This window comes from Lygodium microphyllum, chromosome 21 (genome assembly GCF_053477565.2).
Source record: "Lygodium microphyllum isolate KBCC chromosome 21, Lygodium_microphyllum_v1.1.10, whole genome shotgun sequence".
NCBI lineage: Eukaryota > Viridiplantae > Streptophyta > Polypodiopsida > Schizaeales > Lygodiaceae > Lygodium > Lygodium microphyllum.
Window position 1 is genome coordinate 112,555,733 of NC_141155.1, and position 25,905 is coordinate 112,581,637.

Here is a 25,905-nt window from a genome sequence, read left to right on the forward strand (position 1 = left end):
AGCATGAGAAGTATGAGAAGCATCCACATTCTTCATATTGATCTCCTCTGTCAGGAGTTCACCCTCTACATCAAATAATTTAAGTCTATTCTTGGGCTTACTTGCACACATAGTAGTACGAAACATGTCCCAAGACTCAAGCAATGTGGCCAACAAGAACAAAGGTGGAAGATTGTCCTTAAAGTCAATACCATGTGATGACAGCTGGCCAATGATAACATGGAACTCACTCAAATGTTGAGAAACACTATTACCTTCCTTCATACAAAGATCCATAAGCTGTTTTAGCCAATACATTTGAGAAGCAAGGCTCTGCTTATTATAGAGATTACATATTTTCTCCCAAAGATCCCATGTAGATTGCCCATCTGTGATAATATTATAATAAACTTGCTTGTTGAGGGACAGGATAATCACGGACCTACAAAGCTTATCTAAGTCATTCGATGCATCCTAATCTTGACCTTTAGGCTTAATGCTCTTGCATTTGATCGGCCTAATCTGAGATTTTTGCACCAAAACCTACTATATTTGGGTCTTCCAATAGCCATAATTATTGCCATCCAACTTTTTAATGATGAAGATGGCACTGTCATTTGAATGACTAACCATACTACAAGAAAAAGAGACACAGTACAAACCAAACAGGTTGTTGTAATACCTATAAATAGCTCCAAAACAACTGCCAAAACAAGCTAACAAGAGGTATGGACCAAATAATGAGTTGTCCACCACAAACTATGACCAAAATAGCATAAAATGGAGGGGATTGCTCTCATAAATAATACAACAGGCTGCATCATGCAAGCATAATTGAAGTAGCTCAAGCTCAATCGCAAATAAAATCCAAAGCTCAGTGTAACATCCAAGTGTCAAGTAAGCGGTTCCCACTAGAGCAAAAGTTAGATACCAAATGAGCAAACAAAACTCAAATCCTCGTGTAAGTGGCTTTAAGCCCGTAAGATCATAAACCTCTGAAGCATCCAATGAAGTAATGACAACCAATGTCAAATGTCCTAAGCTCAAATCAAAGCTCAAGTGCATTCAATAACATAACCAAGAATATAGCTTCAATGTCATGCACCAATACATATGATAGAATGCTCAAATCGCATGAAAGAGCACTAGACATAGATTGTTCCTGTTAAAAGCTTGTTTCCCATTGTATGTACAATAGTAAAATGACAATCAAGACTGAGCAAAAGTGAGCTCAATCAAAGCCAAAAAGCATTCAAAGAGCATGGCCAAGCATGTAGCATCAACCATAGATATCAATGTATCATCCTAAGTAATCGGGAAGCATCAACAAGCAATAGACATATATGCTTTCATGATAAAATAGACTCCAGCTTGGTTTATTATAGTAGTAAAAATGACAGTAAATTAAGCCAAATATGGGCTCAAATCAATCCAAAAACATTCCAATACATTGACTGAACATTCCCCAAGTGTTCAGCATCAAATGAGCATCTTGGGAGCATCACATAAGCCAAGAGCATGATATTTCCAAGATAAATAGCATTCAGCCTTGTTATGATAGGTATGATAGCTATGAGAAAATTGAGCTAAAAGAGGGCTTAAATTAGTCCAATAGCATCTCAAACCAATGACATATGATCCCCCAAGTATCCAGCAACAAAACATAGGTATACTGGCATCTCAAGAAGCATATACAAGCTCCAACAGTTGAAGATATGGCTGTCCCTATTTTATGACAGCATGTCGCCCTTTTTGCACAGTTAATAGCTGAAGCTCAATGACTCAAAACCAATGTTCAATGTTAATGGTCAATGTCGGGAGGAGTGGTAAACAATGCCAAAGCCAAGGAGTAGTTGAGCAAGCACAAGTGCTTGAAAATGGCCATAGCTGAAGAAACGCTTTTGTATTTCCAACCTTGAATATTGAGTTAAATACTCCCTCAAATAAGCTCAATGTAAGCTCAAGAATGCCATGAGATAGCCCCAATAGGTCTTGAGAAGTCCTAGAGCAATGAGAGCTCAATATGAACCTCGAGAGGTGGAGCTATGGCTACCAACCGTGAAACCCTACTGTAGGTGACTCGAATGAGAGCTGAAGTAATGCCGGATTGACCTTGAGCTCATGAAGAAGGAGGCTCTAATGCCAATTGAAGGGAGAAGCCCAAGTGAAAGCACAAGCAAGTAGAAGTAAGAGAGGTGTGAGATATGGCGGATGGAGCAAGAGAGTAAGAGAGAGAGAGATTCAAGATGTGGGAACTTCAACAATCACAATGTGCGACCAACCTTCCCTTTATTCAAATGTCACTGAAAGAATAAAGAATGAAGTGATAGTGATTGGTGTCTGCCAGCGTATAGTGTGCAAGTGTGGGTACTGTCAGTGTAGTAATACATGGGTGGCTAGGCACATGCACCTTTACCCCCAATACTCACTTGCTCGAAACTTGATGATTAGAAGGAGAGAGTGAGTCTCCTTTTATAGACACACAGAGGAAGCGATTGTGGAGGATACGTCTCTATGAGATACATGAAAAGGAGAAGGCCACATCTCCTTTATTTATGTGGTAGAGAAGAAAAGGAGATAGGACATGCCTCTATTATTTACAAGAAGGGAGGCATAGTATAACCAAAATAGCTTGTCAAAATAGGAGATAGGACACGCATCTCTATTATTTACAAGAAGGGAGGCATAGTATAACCAAAATAGATTGTCAAAATAGGCTTTACAAAGAGATAGAGATAAAAGGAGGGACTTACTTCGTGTATGAGCTCCTAGGTAGAGATGGGGAAGTAAGATATAGAATCTACTACCTTTTGTGGTTCATATGGTCATTATGCATGAACAGTCTTATCATTTGGAATCAAAATTACCCCTACCAAATTTTAGGAATGGACTAATTCTACTTAACTTGATTCTCCACTTGAATCCTAATACTCTACCACTTTGACCCTCCCCCCCCCCCCCCCCCCCACTTGTGCCAAAAAAAAAAACACAAAAAAAAAATGGAGCTAGATCCCTTAATCCAGCCTCCCCTAACCGCCTACTAAAGACTTGATGCTCCCTCCTCCCTCCTCCCTCCTCCACTAAAACCTTGTCCTAACACCCTTGACCAAATTTTTTTCCAAAACCCCATTCTTTTACATGCATTTGTTGGTGATAAAGATACATTAGTTGGAGTTTTGCTTAGGGATAAAAAGCCCAAAGCACCTCTCCTTGTATAGAAACATTAGAAGTTGGCTTCATAAAAACCTAACTCCCCCTCCTTAGAATCACAAATATTCTAAGCTCCCCATGTCCCTAAGTCCCAAAGCATATCCTTGCTTGGGATTAAGGTAATGCATCTCTTTGTTAATTAATTATATTCATCATATTTTAGCAAAAAAAGAGTAGGGAATGTAATCAAATTTAAAACACTATAGATGTGCTAGAGTTTCAACTTGATTCTATTTCCTACTTTTGTTTGTGAGTGAAACTCACGATATATGTTTAATAAGATATCGAAAATTCTTCAAGCCCCCAAATAAGAGTTTTAGAGAAGGTGCCTTCTCTCTTATTTAAGGTATAGGATATTTTCTCAATAGAATGTAATGCTTATGATGATAACCTAAGCTTTTTCTTTGTGTCATGTAGTCAAATTACTATTATCTAAGTGTTCTTTTGCCAAATTAATTTGAAAATATTCCATTGTTGAGAGAGAGAGAGAGAGAGAGAGAGAGAGAGAGAGAGAGAGAGAGAGAGAGAGAGAGAGAGAGAGAGAGAGAGAGAGAGAGAGAGAGAGAGAGAGAGAGAGAGAGAGAGAGAGAGAGAGAGAGAGAGAGAGAGAGAGAGAGAGAGAGAGAGCGCAAATGGTTGTAACTCGGTTAGTAGCTGAATGCATGGTGACTTACAAGTATTTGGTTCAAATTCCACACTTGCAACCTCATCTAATGATAGAGCAAAAAACCAAGATTTGAACCCATGTTTGTGGGTTGAGAAAACAAATTATTTTAGCATTAGGGTAGCCATTGATATTGATTATTAAAAGTTGAATTGGATGGCTTAATATCTCCATCAAAGTTAGTGTAACATAGGTCATGTTTTATTAGAGGATTGGAGATGATGTCTTAATTTAGAGGATGGACAAATAATATGTCTTATAAAGAGGTCATAAATGACATAGCCTTTTAGTAGCTTTATAGCCTAGGGTTTATTTTAACATTAATTTCCTCATTAAGGAGAGGTCTAGTAAAAGAAGCTTGCCTATCTTCTCTTCTACTTAAGAATACTTTCCTAAGGCTTTAAAGAAAATGAAGGTTAACTTTTCCATAAACATCCTCTTTATTCCTATGGATACCTAGATCCAAATAAGCTTTTTCAAATTGATTTGATACTTCTCCTCCCTTCAATTGAGTGGTTGAAGCCCCTCTTCCCTTTAAACAAGTGGCATTTTGTCTTTCTTGTGCAGGGCAAAAAGAAAGAAAATGGGTTGCAATCAAAGTAGCATTCTCAAGCATAACTAAATTGCTACATCTCTTCTATTTTTTGCACAGTCTTCTTATTGTTGCTTTAAAAGGTGAGTTACATTAAGGAAGTTTAATGTGCTTCAATAGTTGTTAAGGCCTACATTTGGAGCATCCTATTGATGAAGTAGAGACAAGCATTAATTACACTTCATCCCATGAATGGGTTACATTGATGTGATCATTGTACATGGACAACATTTCGTGACATTCTATTTTAGTAATAGATGCAAATCTAAATTAGTAAAAAAAAAACATTTTGTTCTTCATTTTCTAAAACCTGATAAAAGCTTTTTATCTTTTACAATCATTGACCCAAGAAAAGGAGGTGATTGTAAAAGCTTTTTATCTTTTACAATCACTGACCCAAGAAAAGGTGAGGTGAGAGGAAAAAGGGCAACTAAAAAGCTTACATGCTAATGAGGAACTAAAACAATGAAAAAAAGCTTAATGCTAGAAAAGCGAGTTTAAAAAAGCTAAATAACCATAAGCTTGGATGTCAAGGAAGCCAAAAAACTTAAGTAAAAAGCAAAATAAATTTCAGTATTGACACGTGTGCAGAACAGGAATCTGTACAAATACCAGGAAATCCCCTCTGGAAAATCAGTCGGTTAAGAGTTTTTCTGTTGGGTTCTTCCCCTTCTTAGCATTGAGTTTTACCTCTTTAATAACCTCTACAAGCTGTCACTCCTCTGTTCTGGCGAATCTCTTCAACTTCAAAATCTTGCGTTTCTAGCGTCGGGTTTCCTGCAACTCTGGAGTCTGTACCCGCTCTCCATACCGGATCCGCCCACCTGCAGATTCACAGCGCTTGCACTCGCGGGTCCCTTCCCTGCTTCTTTACAGAGTCCCCTGATCTTCAATCAGAGGATCTCTTTTGATTGGATTCCATGGCCTTCACCAACATCTTGAAGGAGGAACCACCCCACAGGCCCCTCCGCCACGACTTCCCCGCCCCTGTCAAGCCCAGGCCGCCTCCTGACTTTGCCCTTCCGTGCGCCACCCGCTCTGCAATCCCCCTTGTGGAAATTAGCAGCAGCAGCAGCAGCGACAGGAATGATGATGGGATCAGCACCGTTGCTCTCAACAACACGGAAGTCACCTCTCCCTCGCGTGCTGGGCATTCTCAGTTCAAAAGGCCCAACTCAGATAGCAACGATGCCGCAGATGGAAATGCCTCCAAAAGGCCCAGAGTCCAAATAGATGGCACATCAGGCAATGCGTCCCTGCCCCAAGCCCTACATAGAGCTGGACCGGTGTCACTAACTCACGTCCTTCATCAACCAGGCACGCCAGGGACACCGGGCCTCCCGGATGATTTTCTTGCACCTCTGGATCCCCAGCAAGTGTTTGGGTTCAGCAGTGCTACAGTTCCTTCGGTGGCATCCTCGATGCCTTCCACTCCTATTGGAGTCCCTGACAGGATCTCTAGGCAGTTTTGGAAAGCAGGAGACTATGAGAGTGACCGTGCTGGACGAAAGATGAAAGGGAGTGGGATGGATCATGTTCGGGTGCACCCCAAGTTTTTGCATTCCAATGCAACCAGTCACAAATGGGCCCTAGGTGCAATTGCTGAGCTGCTCGACAATTCCCTGGATGAGGTTGTCAATGGAGCAATGTTTGTGAAAGTGGATATGATCAGAAATCCAAAAAATGGGGAACCAATGCTACTGATTGAGGATGATGGGGGTGGCATGAATCCTGATAGCATGCGACAATGCATGTCCCTTGGCTATTCTGCAAAGAGTAAAATTGCGAATACAATAGGCCAGTATGGAAATGGTTTCAAGACTAGTACCATGCGTCTTGGGGCAGATGTCATTGTGTTTTCTCGGTGTCCAGAGCGGAATGGTTGTAGTCCCACAGAGAGCATTGGTATATTGTCATACACTTTTCTGCGGGAGACTGGGCAGGAGGATATTATTGTTCCCATGATTGATTATGAGGTCCAAGCTTTTGGTCTTCGCAAGCTGATTCGAAGCAATGTGGACGACTGGAACAGGAACATGGAGACAATCAAGCGATGGTCCCCATACGTGACAGAAGCAGACCTTTTGGATCAATTCAAGGAGATGAAAAGCCAAGGAACAAAGATTATTGTCTACAATCTTTGGGAGGATGATCAAGGGCAGCTTGAGTTGGATTTTAATGCAGATCCTTATGACATACAGGTCAGAGGAGTAAATAGAGACGAGAAAAGTATTTCAATGGCAGAGCGCTTCCCAAATTCGAGGCATTATTTGACATACAGTCACTCTTTAAGAAGCTATGCTTCAATTTTGTACCTAAGACTTCCATCAGGCTTTAGGATGCTCTTGCGTGGGAAGGAGGTCGAACATCACAATTTAATTGATGATTTGATGTATACCCAGGTGTCCACTTACAGGCCACAGGGGGCAGCAGATGCGTCAGGCCAGATGAAGGCTGTTGTAACCGTAGGCTTTGTAAAAGATGCTAAGGAGCATATAGATGTTCAAGGCTTCAATGTATATCATAAAAACAGGCTTATTAAACCATTTTGGAGAATATGGAATTCAGCAGCCAGTCGTGGTCGAGGTATTATTGGTGTATTGGAAGCCAATTTTGTGGAGCCTGCCCATGATAAGCAAGGTTTTGAAAGGACTGTAGTGCTTGCGCGACTCGAGGCCCGCTTACTTGAAATGCAGAAGACGTATTGGTCAAATAATTGTCACAAAGTGGGCTATGTCAACCACACTCTCAAAGATAGGGACGGAAAACAATCTTACAAAGGGCCTTCCACATTGAGAGCAGAACAAGTAGGTCCTGATCCCCTGCTGTTGCCACCACCTTCAAAGTCTCCAGAAGGTCCGGGATCAGCAGCAGCTTTTTCAAAAGGGCCTTCTTCCATAACATTACCACCATTTCCACCATCTTTATCAAGTCCAAGAACTTCAAGACCTGAGCACTGCCTTTCCCGAGCAGGATTAAGTCCTGCTGCACATAATTCCTCATTGTCTGCAGCAGCTCCAAGGTCTCAGGCAGACCTTATGGCCAGGCAAAGACAAGCTCAAGAAAATTACATCAGGCAGCTAGAACAAAGAAAATTGCATCAGGTTGTAAGGCAGTCTCAAGCTCAATTGCAGGCTACTGCTCCCTTGTTTCAAAGGGGGTTATCCTCTCATGATCGAGGTCAGACGATGGATATAGTCACACAACCTACAGCACAAGCTGCCCTTGAACCGTCACTTGTGGGTGGGCAGTCAGTATTATCAGAGAGGCGATCTGAGTCATTAACACAGCTTCAGCATGGCTTGTCCTCTTTAACAGATAACTCAATTGTGGGATCATCAAATGATCACATTTCTGCAATGACTCATGCTTCTTGTGTTGAAACAGGTGTCCTTAGTACCCCTGCATTAGGCACTAGCGCAGATGTACCTCTCTCTTTTACGCAGGCAAATCAAGAAAATCCTAGTTTTTCAGTCCATGCATCTTGTACTCAAGGCACTGTTGCTGGCAAAGTGAAAATGGAGGGTGATGTTTATCAGGGAGTTCGTGGTGTGGTTAGAACAGTATTGTCATCTGCAGATGTACTTCTGACTACTGCTGCTTCTAGTGGTGAAAGTTCTCCTAGTCATACTCCTGGGGTGGCCACTGAAACCAGATCAAGACCTGGTTCTTCTACTCCATGTGCTGTGGAATGCATCAATTCACATGCATTGGCAGTGCCCAAACCAAGTAAGGACCGGGGACTGTCAACTGAAGGGGTTTCTTTGGCATCTCATTCCACTGTTTCCAAATCAATTGATTCCCATGCAGCCACTGCAAGAGGGGCATATGCTGCTCCTCGTGCAATGCATGAGCAAAGCCCTGCCAAAGGTTCAAAGAATGGTGTCACACAGAACAAGTTGTTACTTGGACGGAAGTCTTTAGAAAACTTGGGTCGGATGTTTGCAAAACAAGCAGTGGAAGCTGAGAAATCTCGCAATGGTGTAATTCAGGGTGTTATTTGTGTCATTCCTAACAATGGAGCTGTGGAAGCAAAATGCTCAAAACTAGAAACGAGTACAGCTGAGAAATCTTGCGTCATTCCTAATGATGTATCGGTAGAAGCAACATGCTCAAAATTAGAAAGGAGCACTAGAGATAACAGCTTTCTAAATAACAGTGGCCTAGAAAATCGACTTGCAGAGATGGAAGAGGAAGTAAGAGGACTAGAACAGAAATTGAAAATGGCAATAGAAGAAAGGGACAGTCTTCGACAGCAACTTGAGCAAGAGCGAATACATGGTGAGTTAAGCAAGAATTACCTGCAGAGGATGCTGAATGATACTTTGGCCAAGATCAGAATGCTTGAAAATCGAAAGATTACATGGCCAGTTCAGCATGGAAGTCTTTAATATGCGTATTGTTTTAGGAAGGGAAGAACATTCCCCAATAATGTATGTTTGACAGTTCTTGATGAGAACATCAAAAGTTCAAATGGACATTGAGACTGATAACAGGTTTGTGTGATATATTTTGGTTGCTCCTTGTCTTATTTAACATTGTGTGTAATTTGATTTGAGTCTCTGCCGAAGTGTATTTGATATAGGTTTAGCTCATGCTGATAATGGCTTACTAAAAAATCCCCTTTTGTTTGAAGTCTCAAAAGTCTTGTCATATTGCACAAAGAGTTTCTGAATATTTCTGTAATGGTATTTCCCTTGGAGAGTAATTCATGTTATAATCGTATATTCTCGTGTTACAGGAGAAGTATGAAAGGGAGATTAGTGCAGTTTTTCCTCCTAATGTTTCCAATATCTTAGCAAAAAAGTTGCTGCAGTATCTGCAAAAGATAACCTGATCATAGCATAAGGCTAGTAGCCTTCAAGAGCTTTGTGGAGATATGCTGTTGCATGGCTGTCTACTATTCAAGCTTTGAATCCCTTAATGGCATGGTGCACCATTACTACAGATTAAATTGGTTTGGATGAGGATGGAAGAACTTTTCTTTGAACCAAACATTGGAGCCTGGCAGGACCAGCAGGCAGAGATGAGGTGGCCAATTAGAGTGTGTGTGCACAGTCAAGAATCTACATTGAAGTCAGCACCAACCTTAGAATCTGGACGTTGGAACTTGAAGGCAGGTCTATTCTCTGTCTCTCACAACCACCAACCACACCCGACCCCACCACCCCCCACCCTCCACCCCACCACCCTGTGATGCACCTGCACTCGTTCACTCACTCAACATGGCACAAAAAGGTAACACGATATGTGAGAGCAAGGTATACTCTTGTATTATTCAATCAAAGAAATAGTACAACATAGGCACGTCCCAGGACTACACCCTCGTGGTGCTGCATATAAGAGGGTTCACCCACTGGGTATAGGGAATCACACATAGAATGGAAACCAAGTAGGGCTCAGAGTCACTACTACTCCCTATATAGGTGTTTCCAGTAGCAACACTATGGTATAGCTACAAAGCCCTTACACTCACCCCCGCTTACTGGATTGCTATCCTTAGCAATCTAAGGGTAGAGGTTATTTGACTCATTTGGGGTCTTAACGCAGCTTCTGCTAACAAGCTGGCCAGTGTTTGACGGTCTAGGACATTTGTGCGGTCTTAACGTAGCCTTCACTATCAGGCTTGCTAGTGTTTGCCACACTAGGACTTGGGGGTCTTAACACAGCTTTTTCTAGCAAGCTGGTCGGTGCTTGTCCATCTAGGCTTGTTGGGGGCTTTTGTTTTATTCGGGCTACCATACAATTCCACCCTTGACTCAATTACGTTTGAGGAGTGGAGGCGTTATTGGGCCTATGATGAGTTCTGTTAGGATGACTCAAGGAACGTTGGAAGAATTGGTGGGATTCTCCTTGAGTCAGATGGCGAAGGTGTCTTTGCTACGTTCGCACGCCTCTGCTTCCGAAATCCAAGTGGCTTCCTTGAGAGGGCACTCTTTTCACTTGGTGAGGTACTCAGGGTACCCTTTGTGTTTCCGGCGTCGAAGGAATGCTTCTACTTTGAAGGGGCCATTGGAATGAAGCATTGGTACAGGCTGCCCCCATTGGTTGTGGGGATAGAATCTACGCAGAAGTCGAGTATGAAATGCATTATGAACACAAATACACTTTGGCAGGTCAAGTTTGTAGGCGACTTCATTCGGCACTTGAGTAATGTCGTAAGGTCCATAGTAGCAGCGATTGAATTTGAGGCTCATATTCTTTGGGAGTGACACATGCTTGGAGCTGACTAGGACCATGTCTCTCTTGGTGAAGAGTACTGCCTTTTTCTTTTTGTTGGCTTGTTCTGTCATGGTGATTTTGCTCTGTTCTAGGCTCTGCTTAGCTGCAACATTGCGATCTCTTTATTTCTTCAAGAATTCTTCCGCATCCTGATCTTCAGAGTTGGCCTCTCCTGATGCTAAGGCAAGGGGGGTGATGACTTCTTTTTTTGTGGCTAATTCAAAGGGTGTGTAGCTGGTGGCGGAGTGGATTGAGTTGTTGTAGTGAAACTCCAGCACATTGAGGTATAAGGTCCAATCCTTTTGGTCCACCCAGGCGTAGCTCGTGAGATAGTCTTCAATGCCTTGGTTGATTTGCTTTGTTTGCCCATCTGTCTCGGGGTGGAAGGATAATGAGAATCTCAATTGTGTTTCCAGGGTTTGGAAGAGTTCCTTCCACATGTCACTCATGAATCTTCCATCTCTATCTGACACTATGGCTAAGGGTAGACTATGTAGCTTGAAAACATATGTGAAGAAGAGGTGGGCTATCTCCTTGGCATTCAATGGTGGCTTGGCAGGTATGAAGTGAGCTTGCTTGGAGAAATAGTTCATCACTTCAAAAATGATGGTGTATCCATGGGATTCGGGGAGCTCCATAATGAAATCCATGCTAATTACATCCCATGGTCCGCTAGGTATTGGCTTTGGTTGGAGTAAGCTTGCTGGTTGAGAACATGGTGTCTTCTCAAGTTGGCACATAGGGCATGCCTTGATGTAGTCTATGACTTTTTCCTTCATGTTGGGCCTAAAGAACTATTTTCTGAGTACTTCAAGTATTTTGCTTTGTTCTTCATGTTTCCCTAGTTTTCCATCATGCACTTCATATAAAATGACTTTCTTCAGTTCCATGTTGTTGGGGATGTACAATCTCTTTCCTACAAACAGAATTCCCTTCTCGAGGTTATACGTGCCATGCGGTGTCTTGTCAGCTTTCACCTCTTTTATAATCTTGTGCATGTCTTGGTCCTGTTCCAAAGCCTCCACTAACTCAAGGAAGTTGATGCTGACCACATTAACGGCTTTCAAATCAGCTTTGTGACTTAGAGCATGTGCCATCTTATTGGTGGATTTTGGCTTGTGTTTGATCTCCAAGTCAAAATTTGCCAAGAAGTTAAGCCATCGAGCTTGTTTGGTAGATAGCTTCGGTTGGGATTGGAAGTATTTTAGGGAGATGTTGTTGGTTAAGACTACTGTGTGTTTGTCCTGGACATAATGCTTTCATTTTGTAAGGCAGTGGATTACTGCTAGCATCTCCTTTTCGTGTGTGCTCCATTTGGTTTTGGCATTTGTGAACTTCTTGGATTCGTAAGCTATGGGGTGGCCTTCTTACACTAGCATGCCTCCAATGCTATAATATGATGCATTTGTAGAGATCTCAAAGGGCTTGATGAAGTTGGGTACTTTTAGGACAGGGGTTTGACTCATACATTTCTTCATTGGCTCAAAAGCAGCCTGCTTCTCGCTTCCCCATGCAAATATGTTATCTTCTTTGGTGAGGTGGGATAGTGGTGCGATGATGAGGCTATAATCCTTGATGAACCTTCTATAAAATACCGTGAAGCCTAAGAACTCTCGCACTTCCCTCACAGTCTTCAACATTGGCCAATTCTTGATTGCTTCTACTTTCTTGGAGTCCACTTTGATACCTGTCTCTCCTACAATGAATCCTAGGAATTATAATTCCTTTTTTGTGGCTTGGCATATAGTTTATGTTGTCTTAGCTTCTCAAAAACCAGGCGTAAGTGTCTTTTGTATTCCTCTAGAGTTTTGAGATAATGACGAAAACATCTAAATCGGGTCCAAGCGTAAGTGTCTTTTGTATTCCTCTAGAGTTTTGCTATATACTAGGAGATCATCGATGTAGATAATGACGAAAACATCTAAATCGGGTCTAAAGACTCCATCCATGAGGCCACAAAAGATGCTTGGCCCACTCAGTCCAAAACCTAAGACTAGCCATTCAAAATTGCCATATCGGGTATGGATGGCTGTTTTGGGGATATCTTCTTCTGTTATGCGAATCTAATGGTACCTTGATCTAAGGTCTATGCGGCTAAAGTATATGGCTCCATGTAGCCTATCTAAGAGGTCCTCAACTAGAGGCATGGGATATTTGTTTTTTATAGTGATCTTATTAAGGGCCATATAATCTACACATAGCCTGAGTCCCCCATCATTCTTCTTAACAAACAACATCGGGGCACCGCAGGAGGATTTGTTGGGGCAGATGAAACCTTGTTCTTCTAATTCATGCAACTGGTTCTTCAACTCCATAAGCATAGTTGTCAGGTATAAAAGGTACGATACGGTACGGTAAAATAAAATACGGTACTAAATGGTACCTTAAGATTTTACAAGATACGGTACGATATTAGTACGACAAAAAAAATAACTTGATTAGTTTAGATAAAAGATAATAGAATAGATATTTCGACTCTAAATAGCAATGCTATTAGAGTATATAAGATGAGTACTTGAGGATAACATGCCAAAACCTAATGCGGAATGCGTAACATGTGCTACTGCTTCCTACAACTTATAACTGCATAGATGGGAGCGGATACATCATACATGCATGATCATACAAATAAGAGGAGTGTGGGCTTGAGAGAGAGAAGGTTGAGAGAAATTGTTTGAATCTCAAATAACCTAATCTCATGGGAGAATCATATTAATATAAGGAGCATTTAGCTCGTCCCAAAGTGTAGTTCGAATGGGAAAGATGCATCCATTAAGTTGGTACCTTATGGTACTAATATGTAAGGTACTGTATTTAAAGTATGGTATTGTATCAAACCTTTCGTATGTGGTACTAGTGCAACTAGAGAGAGAGAGAGAGAGAGAGAGAGAGAGAGAGAGAGAGGAGGCTTGAGAGAAAAAGAGGGCGTGAGGAAGCTTGAGAGAGAGAGAAAGAGAGAGGCTTGGGGGAGAAATAAGAAAGAAAGAAGAAAAAAAAAAGAAAGGAGAAAGAAAAAAAGAAAGTTGTAGACTTAAAGTAGAGTGGCCAAAAAGTGCCCATTTTTCCGTACTAAATCGTACGGATACCTTTCGTACCGTACCGTACCGTACGGATCAGTCCGTACTACGTACGGATACCTGTCCATGAGTTCTATGTGATTCATATGATAAGGGGCTCTAGCCGGTGGGGCGGATCCTGGAATGAGTTCGATCTTGTGATCCATATCTCTTTTGGGTGGTAGGCCCCTGGGTAGTTTTGCCGGCATTGCATCCTTAAACTCCTCAAATATTTGTGCCACTTCTGTATTACTGGCTTGGGGTTTGGGCTTCTTGGTGACCTCTTGCTCAATGGGTCGAATCATGCATAGATACGCCATGTCTCCTTGCTTTACTGACTTCTCCACTCGCTTGGCACTGCAGGTCATGATGCAATGCTTGATGTGGTTAACTTGACAAGATGGTGCTTGGGATGGCGCTCTTAGTTGGCTTGTACTTTGGTTTCACTGTTTGGCATGAGACTCTAGGCTTATTTTCCTTCATTTTGTACTTTGATTGATGTTTTGCTTGGCAGCTACATCCTTTCACAAGGTACTCTAATGCCTTCTCCTTGCATATCCAGCAACATCTCATTAACTCCTTTTCCAAACAATGCGATGACATACTTGTCATAGAATTCCAGGCCTAATATGACTTCAAAATCGTCCATGGGAATAACTAAGAAGTTGAATTTGGCTTTCCACTTTCTTGCTTCTACTTGTATTGCAAAGACTTGTTTCACATCCTTGACTTCTCCTTGTGCAAAAGTTATTGTTAATCCTTATGGGACCTTGGACAAATTTAGTCCATGTTTGGTTGCGCAGTCTGGTGTGATGAAGTTGTGGGTGGCCTCTGTGTCCACCATAATGGCTTGATCCCCTTTATTAACTCTATCCTTGATTTTTAAGTGTTGGATTGTTGCTACATGGGCCGCTATGCATTGGGGACGAGCATTGACTGTCCCCACCCTTGGATGGTCTAGGCTTTTATCACTTCCACTAGGGATTTCTTGGATGTGCGGGGGTTGTGGTTCCTTTCCTCCATATGCACTAGTGGCTGTTACTCTAGACCTGCCTGATGAGGCTGTGTCCTCCATGGGGCATCTATTTTGATAGTGGGGTCTCTTGTATTTGAAACATCTAATCCTTGTGGTTGGGCCTTGGGGTCTCCACTATGATGTATTTGATCTCGTGGGCCCATATGATGCACTCGAAGTTGGTCTGTAGTGGTTATCCCCTCATTCGCCAACTGCTCCTGTCACGAGGACATGTATTTTTGAAACCTCACTTAGCATGTGGATTAATTTTTAATCACATGATTAAGTAAATGTTACACATGTGAGGTGCAACTGGGGTTAAAGTAAATTTACGAGCTCGAGACCCAATGAAATCACAGGATGTCAAAGGTAAAAGTTGTTATAAGTTATGTCGCACATGTACTTGGTGGTATCTGGTGCCAGTTGTTGGCCTAGGTCATTCATTTGGCCATATGTGTTAGTTGTTGACACTAGAGAAGTGGCGTTTAATGGTAGCTAACGCCAATCTGATGGTCAAAGATGGCGCAGAGATACTCAGGAATGGAATTATTGGCCAGTCAGATTATTTTTCAAGGCACCGAAATAATTATTAGATTAATTTTCAGTATTTAAAGGCTGAAATTAATATTTAATTATGGATAATGGTGGAAAAACCATTTGGAAAGACTGCCACTTGACAAAAATGCCCATGCAAGACTGAAAAACGTCTTTAGAGGTTGGAGAGAGGTATTTTTAGTGTATTCAACCTGCAAGAGAGACGGAGGAGATGTTGCTGGTCTGATTTGCAGCCATTAGAGGACCTTTTGAGGCAATCAACAGCAGGAGAAGACCAATTAACAGCAGGTGACAGCATCTACAGGCTGTTGAGACAAGGCAGCAGCAGTAGATGACTGATTTTCTTCGGTTCTTCGCATCTATAAGCTGTTGTGGCGGGACAGTAGCTACATTTGACTGATTTTTAGTCATTTTTCGCGACAAAACTCTGAATTTTCTCTCTCATCTCCGAGCCATTTCACAGCCTTGCTTTGAAGATCTCAGCATTTGGACCTTTGGAGGCTGAGAAATTGCAAATTTCTTTGCTGTAAACCCTAATTTATAGTAGAAATTAGGGTTTAGCAGTAGCCTTGGAAAGCGTGCTAAAAATTGGAAGCTCCAAGACTTGGATTTAACAAGGCTGAAGGTAAATTTCAGCTAAATTCAGGTGGAGGACTAGCCAGCCATTGAATTTGGGGCATTTCCATTGTCTATGAAGTGGATGAAGGCTAATTAAGTGCTTGAATCAAGGGGCAAAATAGATTGAAGACTTGTTGGTCACTTTGGACAGCAAGGGGAGTTTGGTTTGCGAAGGGGATTGGGAGAATCCCATTGTAAATCAAGTTCTTCTTCAATAAAGCTAGAGAAATATCAAAAGGGGCGCCAATTTTGGGGCCAATTAGGTGTGTATTGTCCAAGATCAGTAGATAAATTTGTATTTTTCAGATTTGCATTAATTATTTTCTACTGTAATTGAGTTGTAATTAGGGATTTACCACCCATCCACGGAAGAAAGGCTGGCTTCATAGTTCCATTGTCGGGATACCATCAAATCCTTTGAATTGGTGGGCCTGTGGTACTTGATTGCAACTTGGGACTATTGCATTATTTCTGAAATTGTTCTCAGCAGTGAATTACAGCAAGCATGTCTTCACATGGTGATATGGGATCAAGTGGAGAGGATGTATCACTCCTTGGTCAATCACGTGGTGAAGGGGGAAATGCAATGACTGATGTTGGGTATGGTTCTTAGCATGGACAGCATGCTGAAAATGTGGAAAATGACCCAAATGTTGGCACTTCAATGCATAAAGAGGCTGATGACCAGCAAGGGGTTGAAGAATTTGATGAGGGTCTGAAATGCCTGATGAGCACAAACAGTTGGTATCTGTGGGGCAGCAAGTGCAAATGCATGGCCAACTTAGTAGTGCCAATCCATGGGAACATGGGCAACAAGGAAATTATGCACATGCAAGCATGGGACAGCAAGGATACTTTGGTGGTGGTACATTTTTCATGCTATGATTGGACAGGCACCGCATATGGGAATGTATGGCACAAATCCCTATAGTATGCAGCAGCCAATGCATGGCTCACAACACCCAATGTATCTGGGTAATGCAAGTGGAATGTCTAATCCCATGTATGGCAACATAAGCATGATGTTTACCCTTTTACTAAGTTGTAAACTCTCCTAGATGATTTTACAATCTTCATCAAAAGCATACACGCCACTCATACTAGTAAAATTTGTATTATGAATCATGGATATGCATGAACTTGATGTCTTTTTGGTAGGTCATCAACTACCTTGTTTTGCTTCCGAGGAATATGCAATATTTGAAAGTTAAATTGAGCTAAATAATTAGCCCATCAAATATGCTTTTTAGAAATCTTTGGTTGGTTGAGAAAATGTCTCATATTGTCATGGTCCGTCTTGATGAGAAATTCTCCACCTAAAATATAGTGTCTCCAATCTTTTAAAGCTTAAATGATGGCCATTAACTCCTTGTCATAGATAGTAGCATTCTTTTTTGCATTTTGCAACCTTTTGTTCACATAAGCAACTGCATGGCCTTCCTGGCTTAAGATTGCACCAATGCAGTCTCCTAAAGCATCACATTCTACAAAGAAAGGTTTCGATAAATTAAGTATACTCAAAACATGTCCTTTGCTAATATAGAACTTTAGAGCTTCAAAAGCTTCATTCTCTAGTTTGGTCCATTGAAATCTCAATGGTTTCTTGGTTAAATCATACGATGGTTTAGTAACAACTGCAAACCATTTAATGAATCTCGTGTAATAAGAGTATAATCCCAAGAAACTTCGAACATCATGAACACTAGTCAATTCTAGCCATTCTACAGTAGCTTTGATTTTTTTCGGAACTCTTTTTGCCATTCGTATAAAGTTTGTGTTTGTAGAGTTGTTGAAACATTATTTTCAAGTGTTGCTTATGCTCTTCTTCATCTTTTGAATGAATCAAAATATCATCAAAGAAAGTACTTATAAACTTCAGATGTGCTCTAAATATTCTTTTCATCATTCTATTAAAGATTGCAAGAGTATTGGTGCGACCAAATCGTAGCACAAGAAACTCATACAAACCAAAAGTTATCGTGAATGTTGTTTTATGAATATCTTGAGGAGCAATCCTTATCTAATGATATCCACTCTTCAAGTCAATCTGGTGAATACTTTGGATCTATCAAATCTATCGAAGATCTGATCAATTCTTGGAATGGGAAACCTATTCCGAATTGTAATTTTGGGAAGGGCCATGTAGTCCACACATATGCGCCAAGATGCAGCTTTCTTCTGCACTAAGAGGACTGGAGAGCAAAAAGATAGGCAATTGGATCTTATTAGACCCTTCTCCAAGGGCTCATTTATTTGCTTCATAATCTCCTCTTGTTGTGTTGGACTCACACGATAGGGTGGCCTATTTGGAGGTAAGCTCCTAGGAACGAGATCAATGTGATGATCTTTTGGCCTCTTTGATGGTAACTCGTTAGGTAAAGTGTCTGCAAAATAATCTTCATATTTCTTTAAGAACCTCATTCGGTTCTTGTTCACGTTTGAGATGGACTCTTCAATTCGAGACTCTTTGTGAGAGTCTTTGACAAAAATGAAGTACGAGGAAATAGACTTTTTCATCGCTTTACAAATTTGTATATGGGATAAGATGGAAATAGAGTTTCCTTCCACTCTCATATCAAAAGATATATTTTTTCCCTTGAAAGAAAATCTAAACTTATTTTGATTCCGATCGATGGATGGATCTATTCTTCTATGCCAAGGTATTCGTAGTAGAATATCAAAATGACCAAGATCTCCCATGACTATGCTCCAAATTCATCGATTTGTTGGTCCCTCCAGATGATGATGTGGAAGTGAATTCATTAAATTGATTTTCTAAATTTAATCTTTGAAATTGAAAGGTGGATGAAGGCGGAAATGAAGAATGAGATGTTTCACCAACTTCAAATCGACCTTGAGAAACAATACTAGAAGAAAAGGAAAAGGGAAACTTACAAAACAAATTTTTTATTGTAATTACCTCTTCTTGTGTTTACATAAAGATATGGCTTCTCTTTAGGACTTACACTATTTTGAATTGATTTAACAATACCTTCTTTCTCTTGATTATCATCGAAATCTTGCATAGAAGTAGGAACCACAAAAGATGAAGTTTAAATAGGCACACATGACATTGGAGTAAATTAAGGGGTAGAGAAAAGAGGCTTGTACTCTGTGTTGGTTTCTCTAGTCGAATGGACGTTCCACATAGATTGTCCATCCTTCTTACAAAATCAGCATATCTATGCACCGAATCTAAAGGGGATAAAAGAGGTTTACCTTCCAATAGTTGTTAAGCCCGATGCATAAGGATAAGATCGTACTCAACTTGTGTAATCTCGTATGGACTCCATGGTAGTCAGATGTCTCTCCACTTGTATCGGATCCTTGTGGAGCAAGCTGTAAGGCCTACTCTTGCTCAGGTTTCTACATGGAGGGTTTGGGAGACTAAAGTGGTGTAGAAGTGTTCAAAGTTATCTTCCCTCTATGAACGTGTTTTTGATGACGAGGTCTTTGATCAAAAGCCTAGGTCTCTTCTTTGAGTACTTGGATACCATGTAAATAAATACTCATCTACAGATAACAAACACAATTGTATGACAAAACATAGACCGATAAAGAACACAATTAGGGTTAGGGTAACTCAAAGACAATGAACACAAAATAAGCCAATGAATGCATGTGGAATATATACGATGCTCAATGCAACAAACACACTATGCATGCAAAGTGAATAGTGACCCCCGAACTCCCATGTCTCTAGGACTGGGGTAGAGAGTATGAGCTGGAAGTGTGTCGTATTCTGACAGATCCTAAAATGCAGTAGTCAGTCTCAAGACTGGCAGCAGCAAATGCAGCAGTGTGAGGTTAGACGGACAATTGAAGAGTGAGAAATAGTCCGGAATGACCAGATGGGAGTTGCTGCAGCAAAACACAGCTCTACAGGTGAGTCATGATGCTAGTAGGTTGTATGACCACGTTGGACTGTAAACGCAGTAGTGGAAGATGACATCAGCACTAGGCCGTAGCAAATCTAGGTCAAACATAGGCTGATAGATGATATGCAGCAATAAATGCAGCCAACTAACTGATGTACACAGGCTGAGAACTGTCGCCAACAAGTGGAGAGAGCTGGATGGCAGGTAGATCAGCAATAGATAGCAGCTCAAACTGAGATATCCTTTGCAAACGAAGTGTGGACAGTGGAAATAGGTGCCAACAATATGCAAAATAGGATTAAAGCTGATTGATGGGCAGTTTGTCTATTTGTAGATGGATTGGAATTTGGTCCTCCCAAATTAGGGTTTGGCTTATGGGACATAGACATTCTCTACGAAAGCATTTTCTTTTTAATGAAAGTTTGCTAGTTTGAGTTTTGGTGTTGTAATTAATAGCTAATTAGTTTGTAGTGCGTTTTTTAGCTCGACAGTTGTGCTTGGGATAATTGCTTGGTGTCAAGAGTAAGTTATTGAAGCCCACTAATTTCTCTTGAGGAAGCAAAAGGGATGCATATTATCACATATGTAGGGGTTTTCGGTGGAAGGTTGTCTGACAGGGTCTTTCAGCATCCAAGCATCACAAAACACAGTGCTATACAAATGTATATAGTGGATGAAACCAGCCTTACTTCTTGGCAAGGGTAGTGATAACATGATTTACCTCAAATTACTGCAAGCAAGCAAGCATCAAATATACAAATCTGGAATTACACACTTTACCACTTAATCTTGGACAACTGTCAATTGGCCCCAACAATTGGCACCCCATGTGGTATTTCTTTATCTTGTATTGATATAAGTTTGAAGTACACTAAGATATACAATGATCTCCTTCAATTTTCAATAACATGGCTGTCATAAATAACCGGCATTGCTTGGGTGCACAACTTGGCCCTTGATTGTACAACAATTCGGGCTTAGATTGAGTCTTAACCCTCTTAACATGTGGGCCATACTGATTTGAGAATGGGCTACTCCTTGGATCAGCTGCAAATTAATGTTTTCAGCTGCTATATCGAGTACATAGTGTTGAGCTAAAATTACATTAGCTTCTTTAAAATAGCTCCAAAACATGCTTAATTAATGAATTAAACCTCTTTATTAAAAAGAAATGTGTCCCTAGAGAGTGTTTGTCTCCTGTGAGCACAAACCTTGTTTGGGGATTCCAAACTTTCTTCTATATATAGGCATGCTGCCCTCCATCCAGCCTCAATCTTGTTTTTGTAGTTTGTAGGTGCATATCTCTGCTGTCCACACACCTTTTGCAGTGGTACTTTTCAGTTTGAGTTACTCAAGATTGTGTTTATGAGTCCAAGCTAATCTATCTTGGAACCTAATTCATTTGAGTTATAATTCTTTATATCAATTATGTTTTATGTTTATAATCTTCATCCGCCATAGCTAGCATAGCTCTAGATCCTTGTTTCCCAACATGGTATCAGAGCCATGGTGAGCTATGACTAGCTTCATTAGAGTAGAGTCCTTCTTTAGTCCTGTTTTATTATGAATGGATAGTAGGAGTTGAACCTACCTTAAGGCCTTTGCCATATCCATACCTTAGGCCTATTATCCATCTCATATCCTTCTCTACTCAAAATCGTTGCCCAGCTTGTTTTGATTGCTGCTGCAGATCTGCGTTTTGCTGCTAGAGCGATTTATACAGCTGCCACATCATCATTGCTGCATGCTTTTGCTGGTTTTCTACATCCAGTTGTCTGTTTGTCATTGATTTGACATTCTACTGCTGCGTCTACTGCTACTAAACACCTTCGGAGGCTGGTTGCTGCATTTTAGGATCCGTTAGAGTATGACACATTGTCATCGGGTGGTGATACTTTTTGCAGTTGCTTTCCTTATTTACTCATTTAAAATTTATTTTTCTTTATTTCTTTAGTTGCTATTGTTTTTTACCCCTAGAGGTCTCTTGGATTAAGCCGGGATCTTTGTATGGCTAGAAGAGGCAGCCATTGGGACAAATTGGACTAATGGTTTGTTTGAGCCTTAGGACCGGTTCCATATTGAATGGGCATTGAAGAATAGAATGCCAGTGGTTTGGGACTATTTGCTTAGCCACTAGAGATGGTGCAGGACAATGAGCTTGGCCAAGATAGAAGATACATGCTCACGGAATAAAAGTCACCGTAACCAAGCCACATTACATTTTTTGATATGGTTGCAATGATAAAAGTTGCTCAAAACAACTCGAGAAATGCAGGAGTCACCATCCCTAAAATTTAAAGAGTTACTATTTTTAGATCCTAGAATCTGTTTGCGTCATTATCTTTGTTTTTGCACGAGGATTAATTCTCTGGTCTGTGCCGAGGTTAAATTTTGCACCGAACATGGACAATTTTAGACCGGAAGGTTTAAACGGGAAAATTGTTACATGTATGCCATGTGGCACAAATTCCCAAAAGAGAGAGAGAGCATTAAAAAAAAAACGTAATAGGCATAAGGACAGATCTGAGAATGAAGTTTTGAGGAGCTGAGGGCAAATTGTTGTAGTTTCAACAGCTATGGAGAGTACTTCCTCGACTCTGACTCATGTATGGAGGTAGAGCTTGCTCCCTCTAGTCAACTCTCTCTCTATTCTCAGAGGAAATGCTCTGCATGATGGGCTGATTCCATCGAAGGGTTTTTCAGCTCTGATTTAGTGCTGTTTGTGGGACTGTTTTAATGCTGGAATGATTCCAGACTGAAAGGGATGTTGTTTTGGACATGCTGGACAGTAAGAACAATGAATTCAGAGATCTAGACAGTAAGAATAGTGAATTTAGAGATCTGCAGATTGCAATTCTGCACAATACCTCACTTCATTCCCTCAGTAGACCATACATAGAGCTGAGGTGCCCTTGAGATTGATCCATGTTGAATCTTTGTGGTTTGACATCCACCACTGCCTTGAATGGTGCATTGTACTTCTTTTTGATAGTACTTTATTTCTTGAGGTACATGTGGGTGTAATTTGTGAAGTATAAATTTAACGACTTCACCTACTTCTCAACATGGGTGCATTTGATGCATTATTAGACAAGTCGGTAGATAGGATGTATGAGGATGACAATGGTGGTGTGTTTACCTCCACAAGCTCATCAAGTTTGCAAAGGAGCACAACATTTCTTGCTAGCTCAACTCTTCCAACTCCCCTTCTTAGAATGGAGTTATAGAGTGTAGGAATCGGGCATGCTCTATGTTGTTCATAGCAAAGCTCTGTGAGTGCCTTTGGGCCGAGGTTGTTAACACTGTAGTGTACATCCTCAACCGGTGCCTGATTGCGATGGTCTCTCAGAAGACCTATGTAAAAGACATTTTTTTGGCTCTAGGCTTGTAGTCAGTCACTATAGAGTTTTTAGATATTGTGCATATACGCACACTCTTGATGATTAGAGAGGAAAGCTCACTTCTTGAGCTGATTTCTTGGATTTTGTTGAATATTTCACTTAGGTGAAGGCCTATTGCTTGTTCGATCCTAGGATGAACAAGGTGATTGTTTAGAGAGATGTTGTTTTAGATGAGAGGGATATTGTGTAGTCTTCTGTACCGGAAAACGAGTTGATCTTTTAGGATACTCCATTGGAGATAGTGCTGTCTGTGAGATCCGTTACCTCGGTGGTACTAGTAGACCATGCAGGATTCGGGGATGCTCCTAAGACCCACTGGATTCCACTCTAGAAAGCCCTAGAAGATCTACCTGGCTTGTATCTCAGGCTTCATTTGCATTTGTCTTTACGTAGATTATATAGTGCATTTCGAGCTAGAAAGTTGACAGTAGGCTCTTCAGCATCCCTAGCGATGTGAGGCCATGGAAAAGGAGCTTGAGAGTACTGTTTGAAATGGGACTTTGACCTTGGTGGATCATCCTTGTCACAAGAAAGTCATGGAAATTTGGACAAATACTAGGCTTGTTGTAATGATCGACTATGAAGGGACTTTTGCATCCACTGTGAGGTTGACATTATTCTGTCTATCACTTGCACTAGCTACTCATTATGGTTTTTCACTTTATCAAATGGATATGAAAAGTGTCTTTTTAAACAGTTACTTGGAGGAAGAAGTCTATGTGGAGTAGGCTCTTGGATTTCCTTTTGCAGACCGTAAAGACAAGGTCTTTCGTTTGTGGACAACTCTTTATGGGCTGGAGCAAGCATCACGATTCACAGTCTTGGTTCTAGCGGATGGATGAGTCGCTTCGCTCTCATGGATATCATTGAAACATTTCCATGACCAGCATTCATTCCTTGAGTCCCATACATACAGGGGGTGTAGATGCATTACCATACATGCCACTTTGTGTGTAGGCATGATGCCAATGCTACCATACATGGGGTTTTGCATACCACTAGCCATACCTGGATACATTGGGCCTTGCATTCCATGCATTGGTTGCTATATACCATACCAGTTTGTACCATATATCCCCATATGTGGTCCTTGACCAACCATAGCATGGGATATTGTACCACCAAAGTATCATGGGTGCCCCGTATTTGTATGCATGCCTTGCTGTCCAAAATCCATTGGATTGGCACTACCAAGATGGCTTTGCATTTGCATGTCTTGCCCCGCTAGCACTAGTTGCTTTTGCTCATTACTAGCTTTAGGTGCATCTTCAGGCTGCATTGGCTGTTCTTTGGGAGCTTCTTGCTGTCCCAAAGCTTCAGAGGAGGACATATTCTTCTTGCCCTGGCTGTCCTGCTTTACCTTATTTAACTCAATTACAGCAAGCATTAAATATACAAATTTGGAAATACATAGCTTACCACTTTATCTTGGATAGCGAATACCGGATTGGCCCCAACGACTAGCACCCCTTGCATTATTTCTTTATCTTGTATTGCTATAAGATTGAAGTACATTGAAATATAGGCTGATCTCCTTCAATCTTCAACACAAATGGCTGTCATAATTAACCAGCACTGCTTGGGCATAATTTGGCCCTTGATTGTACAACAATCCGAGCTTAGATTTGGTCTTCAATCTCTCACACGTGGTCCACAATAGTTTGAGAATGGGCTACCCCTTAGATTACCCTATGAAAATTAATGCCTTTAGCCACTATATTGAGTATTTGGGTCTTTAGTAATTTAGCATGGATCTGAACGTGGCTATGGAAATCCTAATGGCTCCTGCAAATTAGGGTTTGGGCAACAATTTCTTTAATTGCGTTTCACTAATGGCTGGAATATGCTGAGAATCATGGAGTGAATGTCAGAGGATGAGAGAGAAAATTAGCTAAAAGGAGTACGTTTTGAATGGTAGCTTTGATGACAAATTTGTTGGCATTAACACCTTCGAAAAGGGGTTAAAATCCGAGTGCGACTAATGAGCGCTCCTCTTCTTTTGCCGCCTCTCACTAAGGTGGACATGGAAACCTATTGCCCTTGTCCTATCGCACTGTGCAGTTAGCTATCACCTCTTTTAGAGCTCATTTGGTGGCAGCTCCTTCCTCCCTCAGCCTTTGAATGCTGGAATGACCCTCAACCAGCCCCCAAAACAACCTTCTCTTAGCTTGCATGGATAATTTTGACAACAAGTGGCAGCTTGTTTTGCCACTTGGCAACGCTATAACTATAATTTTCAGATTTAATTAATTAATTATCAGAAGTTAATATTTGAAAATTAATTAATTAATCATTTGACCTTGCCCAATAATTGGCTAGTGCCTATATCACAATTCATGTGCTAACCTCCATGGGACATTTAATTGGCCATGGACTAGCATTTATTTATTAATCAATGCCTAGTCCCACAATACTAGCACTGGACATTTAATTGCCCAATCAATGGCGTAGGCAATCCTTTTTTAACAGTAAGTATGCAAAGATAATGTAGGTACAAATGAAAAAAGGATATTGATGCTGAAGCTAAAAAAGACAAGCCAAAACCACAACGTATATTGATAGAAAGCATCCCCTCTCACCATGATGATGTTGAAGGTGGAAGAAGGTAGTAGTTGAGGGGTTTGGTTCACAAGCCACATGGTAATAGGTCTCTAGTGGATCATGTGGGCACTAGACGATGTAGATAGGTTGTGATAAGGTGCGGGAGCAAGACCC

At 41.0% G+C, this 25,905-nt stretch overlaps 1 protein-coding gene across 5 annotated transcripts in view; it reads left to right on the forward strand.

Annotated features, from left to right (window-relative positions):
* The first annotated feature begins 5,100 nt into the window (after window positions 1-5,100).
* LOC148018440 (uncharacterized) overlaps window positions 5,101-25,905 on the forward strand; it is a 48,610-nt gene continuing 27,805 nt past the window's right edge. For 2 of the 5 annotated variants that reach the window (XM_087661926.1, XM_087661927.1), the window contains exons 1-2: window positions 5,101-8,941; window positions 9,187-9,565. In XM_087661926.1, the coding sequence (XP_087518052.1) occupies window positions 5,366-8,836 (3,471 nt within the window). In that variant the 5' untranslated portion in view covers window positions 5,101-5,365 and the 3' untranslated portion in view covers window positions 8,837-8,941; window positions 9,187-9,565. The remainder of the gene's footprint in view (window positions 8,942-9,186; window positions 9,566-25,905) is intronic. The other 3 variants (XM_087661924.1, XM_087661928.1, XM_087661925.1) reach the window with 2 other exon arrangements.